The following is a 7,510-nucleotide window of genomic DNA, read 5'->3' on the forward strand; positions in this document are numbered from 1 at the left end:
ACTAAGATATGAAATTATGCGCAAACAATTGCTTTCTTTGTTGAATTTTATGAAATAAAAAAAGCATTGATGAACACGTAAGTAAGTTTAAAAAATTATGAGCTCTTGGAGGTCAACAAAAATAACGTCGTTAGCCACTAAGGGACCATGAACTATCTAGTTTGGAAACATCAGGCGTGGAGTGTTAAATCCACAGTAATGTAATCACATATTTTTCAATGATTGGTAGCGTGCAGTATTTAGTGGCCCGCGGCCTCTAGAAAATTAGCCCGGACAACCGTTGAGATGCAGACCCCTGAAACTATATCTACGCCATTAGGAGTAGCAGACTGCACTAAATCTTTGTATATATTGTTTTTTGTGCTCTACAATTTGATGCTTATAGACAAATTAGATCAAATGCACCGAAGCAAATTATACTTTTTGTCTATTGTGGAAGTTAACAGCACTGCCTTTTTCCCTTGGGTATGACGAAGAGGAAGCTGGCTTATTGCATCGTTCTGTACGTACCACAGAGTACACGCAATTTATCCAGCAATATGGAGACGATGCGACTCGACCGGTCTAATTGCAAAAGCTTGTTCATATCACATCAGATATTGCCGCAGCTTTAATCAAACAAGAGCAAGGGGTCTAGTCATTAAACGACTTTTATACATACCCATGTGCATTTAGTGACTGAATGCAGATGATTATAAATGGGAGACAACTTAAAATATAAGCTTGGCGAAAGTTAACGATTGCTACAAAACAAAACCAAGGCATTGAGAAAATGACAACCGTCGTTCCCAAGTAAAAAGAGTATTTGTAACAACCGAGATCTTGTAAAAGAGATGACTTGGGATTTCAAAGGCAATTGTTAAATTTAACACAAAATATTACCAACTCGGGAAACCGACGTATGCTCCCCAAACATTTGTGTACTGCTCATATGACGATGTTACTCAAATGAGCGGAGAGTACTTTACAGACTGTACTCGAGAGGAACTGTGGGAGTTTGCCAAGGATGAGGTTTTCGGAGAAAGATTATGGAACGAAAGTGTCGCGTTTACAAAAAAGTATCTTCCTTGGGAACTCAAATGTAGCGAAAATGTCATTATCGACTTTAAATATCATTGTCGATTTTCGGGGACGAACAATTAACCCGAACAACACACGCATAGGCAGATAAGCCAACTTCGTTACAATAAGTTTTTTTGTGAATATTGTACATTGTGGCAATCTGTGCTATAAAGTGCGCAATTCAACCAAACTGTTAGTTTCTTGCACCATGAATACTTTGAAACGCTGAACCAAGTGTAAAAACTAAAAACTCACTTACCATTTAATATGCAAATTAAACTGAAAATGATTTTTTAAATCAGCTAGTTAATCACTATTACTTGAACGTCATCAATGCAATCCTGTGTTTTAATTTCAAGCGACGCATGTTTGAACAAAGCGCTAATATTCCATGTCGCAGCAATTACAGCAGGTAACGCAATCTTCGCATTAGATTGTTCGATCGTATTAGTTGGCAAAAGTATATTTGATAGAACATCCAGCTATCTTTCGAATACTTCTTTACATAGCCGTACTACATGACGCACAGTTGTATGATGCGGCGTTTCCGCTTCACTGTGACGTAACAATCAGTCGAACCTACAAATGCCTCCCACAGGTGTTGTTATGTTTTGATTTAAACGTTTCAAACATCGAACAGCGTGTAAACTCGTGGTTGTATTGTGCTTGCTGTTATAAGAAAAAGCAATTCACAGGCGTAGATGTGCAGTCTGTTATGAGGATATTTCGTCAAAGGAAAATTTATTAAGTTGATGCAAAGGACAGTGTATAGCAATGCTGTTTCCATTTTATGATATAAAGCAAGAGTCAAATGTAGCAGTTAGAATAGGTTTGCAATAACTTTCTGTTGTTGACACTTTTGTGTTGCATTTAGTGACAACAACGAAAACGACACTGGCAGTTATGGAAATTGCATGTATGCTAAAACAATTCGGGCATGCATCAGCAAGGGTCAAGGGATTTGTACATTGGTCGTTTCTATCACGGTTGTTGTGTGCCTACAGGTTGCGTCTTTATTGCACGCTACTTAACAGTTTTATTGCCGTTGTCTATATATCTGGCAACCCTGTGTTTACCGACAGAGCGTCACAGGAAGTATGACGTCATCTAGAACAATGGTAACACAGCATTACAATAACCGCATGTCCACATTATACTTGTTTGTATTGAAGCAACGCGTTCAAAAGAAGCATACACGCAAGTCGTAGTCATCTTAGGAATCTAAAAGCTTGTGTAAGAAGTGTTTGATTTTACTAATTTGATTTGGACGCTTTTTCTGAAAAAATGAAAACAAGTGGCTTCCAGGCTTTATTCGTCGTAAAACGCAATACACACGAAAATGTTACATTTTAGATTTTGCATTTTCTTAGCCTAAGTTAAACTTTATTAGTCCGGTGGATGCAAACCTGATGATGTCATACCATTTAGGAGTTTCTCGTAGTGATGATGGTTTACAAGCAGGAGAAGATGCCTATTCAGAAGTGGGAGTCCCACCTGCAAAACCTATTCCTGTTCAGGGTTATGTGAATTACAATTTTGAGGTATTAAAAACATACCCATATCTTGCTAATTTTGTTCATTGCAATCTATCCAACTTTCGCTAATGTAAAACATTGATGTGGAGTTTGCATTACTAAGTTGCTGAGTTTAACTTTAACCGCACACACTTTATAGGTGGGGAGAAAAGGAAAGGCCCCAGGTCAGTTCGGGGGCTGGGTACAACATTTTACCACTAGCAAGGATGGCAAAATCCTTTATGTATGTGACCTTTGGAACAAACGCGTACAGGTTATTGACCTGTTAAAGCGAAAACCAATGTGAGTAGCTAAGTTTAAAACACCGAAGATTACGATAGTTACGAACTCTAATTCAACAGTTGTTAATTGTTGGTGTAAAAAAAATAATTAATTTAACAAAAATGTATGATCTTGGACTCGCATTTTCTCTTCTTTACAGAAGTTCCTTTCCGACCACTATGAAAGGATTTAACTTCCAAGCGCAAGGTGTCAAGGTTTTTAGGGACGGGAACTTATGTATTAATTGCGTTGGTTTTGACGGGACTTCGAGGATTGGGATTTTCTCTCCTGAAGGCCGAAAAATAAGCAGCTTCGGACCGGGTGTAATCGGTTCAACATCTTGTATCGCTGTAGACAATATGGACCGAATCGTTGCTATTGACAGGTAAGTTTCAAATTAAGAGCACATTCAATTAAGTTTGTACATTCGCTGAAAATTTTTCTTAGTATTCTTTAACTTTAGTTGTTAATGGTAATAGGCCAGTGAATAGAAGAAATATAAACTCAGCCCATCTATAAGTCTAGATAACGAATATAAGAATGATTTGTAAAGAATGTTGAACTTATAACGTAACATTATTGCAGTTGTGGGAAGATAAGGTTGGACATTTGATTTTTCTGTCATGCAGACGCAAGATGCGGATTTCTACGTGTTCAAAAGGTGGCAGACTCTTGGAAAGTTTTAATCCGGGCATCAAGGGCGACCTCCTGCGAATTTGCTGCAACAGCAAAGGCCACGTTGTGGTGCCAAACCACCTTGAAAACCAGGTGGTGGTTTTTGATGCTTATGGGAACCCCATACACCTGATCCGCCCCCTAAGCGGTTGTGGGTACGAGATGAAGTACCCGGCCGGCGTCACGTGCGATTGTCATGACAACGTGTTTGTTTGTGATGTGGGGAATCACCGAGTTTTGCAGTTCAACTCTGATTGTGAGTTCAGGGCAGCGACATTAACCAAGCGTGACCACAAGCTATGGCGACCTCATGACGTCACTGCGACAAATTTGGGCGATTTAATTGTCAGCGAAGTTTCCGAAACTTTCGTAAAAATTTTCAATTTTTCGCCAAAAGTGTATTAGGATTTGCTTTCTGTAAAATCTCATTTTTGCTTTTGTGTGTTGTTGAACAAACTTATTTCATTTATGTTTGTATGTTACCAGTTTAGTATGATGTGTATATCGCTCCTGAAATTATTTATCAAAATAACAGCACTGACATACAGCAAAAAAAGTTCGGGCCCAAGACGGAAAAGTCACCTAAAATCCTACAGTTGACTTCATGAAGGTAAAAGCGGTTAAATAATTTCTCTTCCTCATTTTTTGTTATTATTACTTAGAGGTAAATAAACGAATGTTTTAACAAGTATCGTAATAAAGCTATACTGAGTTAACACCTCAAAATGATCTACTTGGGTATAGCAGGCACATGGCCACAAACTATCATCGTCTAACACAGGGCTTCTCAAACTGTGGGTCGCGATCCCAATTGGGGTCGCGTAATATAATTTTGAGGTCGCGAAACATTATGGGTTATTATGTCAGTCACAGTAAATAGTATACGTGCGTACATTTATTGTTTAAACATCATTCCCGTCTATTCAAACTGCTCTAAACATATTTTGTAGAACTTCAAGGCGTATTGCCAGCCTAGTAGCCATATGCGCCAGACTTTTTACGCCTATTGTGCGCAAACAATGCGAAAAAGCATATATATATAAGTATATTTCTTTACAGCATACCCATCAAGGGCGCGTAGAAATTTCTGTTTCAAAATGGGGTCGCAGAGCAAGAAAGTTTGAGTAGCCCTGGTCTCACAGAGTTTAAAATGTATTTCTTCATATGCTTTCGACACTAAGTGTGGTCAGAAACGGGCAACTGAATTGCTTCCGATTGTATATTAGCAGTAGCTACACAAGCTGTAGGAGTTTCGAATTTCACGTTAAAGTTTGTTGAAGTTAAAATAATTTTCTGGGAAAAAATGACCACAAAGCCTGCACTTGCGGCCACTTTAGGAATGTATATTTCGCCTATTGGTATCGCCAGTTCTGTAAAAGCAAGAAAAACAACAACAATAAAATGACGATAAAACAACAACAGGCTAAAAACCAACACCATCACAGGTGGAGAAGCGGGGGACTGACTGTGGGTCTGGCAAGCATTGTGACGCCCAACCCGCGTACCAATCAAGTCTTATCCGAGACACGGAGGGAACGCGCCTAGCAATCGAGCGGACAAGAGGCAAAGTAGGGCGCAACGATAAACACCCTGCAGAAACAAAAGCCGAAACAACAAAAACAAAATATTTAGAGTTGTGATCGTCGTTCTGTATATTTAGAGCAGTGAATTTTAACCGGGCTTCGATCGAACCCCAGGGGTTCGGCAACGCCGAATCCGACACAGGCATTTTTGAAGTACAATGCAAATACTTGTTTTTGTCGCACTTTAGGGCAGTGGTTCTCGAACTTTTTAATCATGCGAAGCATTAAAAAATGTAATTTCCTTCCGCGGCACACTTCGCAGGTAAACAGAACAAAAGTTGTTCAAAGAATGTTCATTTTCAACTCTATGAGCTTTAAAACGTTGTTATGCACACCAGTACTTCATCATGAAGTGCTATGACACCAGGAACTGTTTGCACTTAAAAATAGGAAATATTTCGCGGCACACTTGTAAATCTCTCACGGCACACTACTGTGTTTGAGAATCACCAAAAACGGCAATTTGCAATTGCCAAATATCAAAACACTGGAAGGTTAGATTAGGCGGGGGAATTTCGAACTGCTCTACACAGTTTTTGTGGTATATAAGAGTATTATAACCATGTGTCAGACTTTTTGTACTCCTATTGTGTGGCAGCAATGCGAACAAAACAGGAATACAAGCATCACAATATAGATTATGAAATCATAAACACTTAAATACTGATCTCCTCGCTGTGCAGCTCAATCTGTGAACCAAGTATTTTGAAACATAAATAAGCAGGTAAATGGCGGCCGTTGGTTAAATAAGAATCTGCGTTGCAGCTGTCCTAGCAAATTGGTTGTGCACCGCTGCGCTACGGTTTTATTTTCTTTTTTTGACGTAACAAAGAGCATTGTTCGTAAGCACAAACACAACGAAATTTCGTTGGCAGCAAAAACTTATTACTTCATCTTTTTCATGTTTGTGTACAGATGTTAAAAATACAATGCTTCATTTTGATAAACACTAAACATTGCCGAAAGCAATCATGAAGCAAGTTGATTGTACTATTATTCGACCAAACGTTGAAGAATATCCCAGTAGTTAGGCCGTAACTGATTTAGAGTGTACTTGAATTTATAGTTGTGGTTTTCATTTTTAGAGTTGTACAGTGCAGGACCACTACATCTAGTGTCCAAGTCAACAAGCAAGACCAATTATACTGGGTACAAGGCCAGGCAGTACGTAATGCTAAAATTCCGTGAAACAATTTACAATACAATTAGGTGCAGCATGACATCATAAATAACTCGTTGCTGGTCTATTGATAACAATAATGCCTGCTATTGACAGTGTTATAGGTTTGAAACTAGGATTACTGAGCCAAATCAGTACAATAGTTTGTACTGTTACATAGTGCTTGGCTTAAACATAGTTAGAGCAGTGCCACAGTTTTTTAACAAAAAATAAAACAAGAAGCATAGGCAGTTTATGTATGATATTGCAATTATGATGGGTTTTTAAGAGTAACTTTCATTTAAGGTAATGTTTTCATTTGTAGCATAAGTTTGCAAGTTGTCATCATTGTTTATCACGACATTCCAGGTAAGCCCCTCATCCAGATCACATTCAGATTCAGCATCATCAATTCCTGTCACAAACTGCCAGCCCCTAGCAATCCGTGTTGTTTTACTTGCTGTTATTCGAACAAAAATAAGTTTTGTGTCGGGAAAAATCCTCTCAAAAAATGTCAAATCTGACTTTCGGCGAGCATCAGTTACAATCCAAACCTGTTTAGCTGAAAAAGGAGCAATTGCCAGTTTGCAGAAATACTCTGGGTCATTGTTTCTTATACCCTCACCCCAGGCTATCATTTTCTCCCTGTACAACTCTTTGTAGTCACTGGTCTTTAGTAGTTCTTCATAATTTATCCCATTTTCTTTGGCAAATTCAAACTTTAGGGGTGCTGACAGTCTAATTATACCACATATTTCTGTTCCAATGATGTGGGTTACTTTCGTAGCAATGAAGTCTTTTCCACTTTTACGTTTGTCACTAAAAATTACAATAATGTTTGGCATCACCAATTAGGTGTTAGCTTATTCAAATAGAACGTTTAATCTTTTTTTGTTATTTATTTTATTTGATTTATTTCTGTACTGTATGCAATAGAAAATTTACATCAAACTTGTTTTGCTACGTATAGTCACAAACTATGAAGTAAGCATATGTACAACGGCAGTTTCTTAAATTGAGGTATCTCAATGTACAACTAGTAGGCCTGCGAAAAAATGGTCAGCAAACTGAACGTTGGTACTCCAAGTACATGAAAAAAACGCAGCTATATGTGATCGCAATGTAGGCAACATAACTGACACAACAAAATTAGTAACACATAAACTTCAAAGCACATATGAAAGATTTAGGTATTTAGTGAATCAATTCAAGAGGATTTATGTTATTGGTAAACT

The 7,510-nt window shown here is 38.1% G+C and overlaps 2 protein-coding genes across 3 annotated transcripts; one reads left to right on the forward strand and one right to left on the reverse strand.

Annotated features, from left to right (window-relative positions):
- Window positions 1–1,653: 1,653 nt before the first annotated feature.
- Window positions 1,654–4,221, forward strand: LOC145217498 (uncharacterized). 2 transcript variants are annotated; one of them, XM_080084773.1, is made up of 4 exons: window positions 1,654–2,603; window positions 2,737–2,879; window positions 3,019–3,243; window positions 3,444–3,547. In XM_080084773.1, exons 1-4 carry the CDS (start codon window positions 2,472–2,474, stop codon window positions 3,469–3,471), a joined length of 528 nt encoding a protein of 175 aa, XP_079940899.1. In that variant the 5' UTR covers window positions 1,654–2,471; the 3' UTR covers window positions 3,472–3,547. The 2 variants fall into 2 exon arrangements, with proteins under 2 accessions (XP_079940899.1, XP_079940898.1); XM_080084772.1 differs by having other exon boundaries at window positions 1,658–2,603; window positions 3,488–4,221.
- Window positions 4,222–6,559: 2,338 nt separating this feature from the next.
- On the reverse strand, window positions 6,560–7,120 carry LOC145219493 (phosphomevalonate kinase-like). The gene has a single exon (XM_080086858.1). The coding sequence runs from the start codon at window positions 7,118–7,120 to the stop codon at window positions 6,560–6,562; it is 561 nt and encodes a 186-aa protein (XP_079942984.1).
- Between the last annotated feature and the right edge of the window lie 390 nt (window positions 7,121–7,510).

The sequence above is a fragment of the Phallusia mammillata genome, chromosome 3 (genome assembly GCF_965637545.1).
Source record: "Phallusia mammillata chromosome 3, kaPhaMamm4.hap1.1, whole genome shotgun sequence".
In the NCBI taxonomy this organism is placed as follows: domain Eukaryota; kingdom Metazoa; phylum Chordata; class Ascidiacea; order Phlebobranchia; family Ascidiidae; genus Phallusia; species Phallusia mammillata.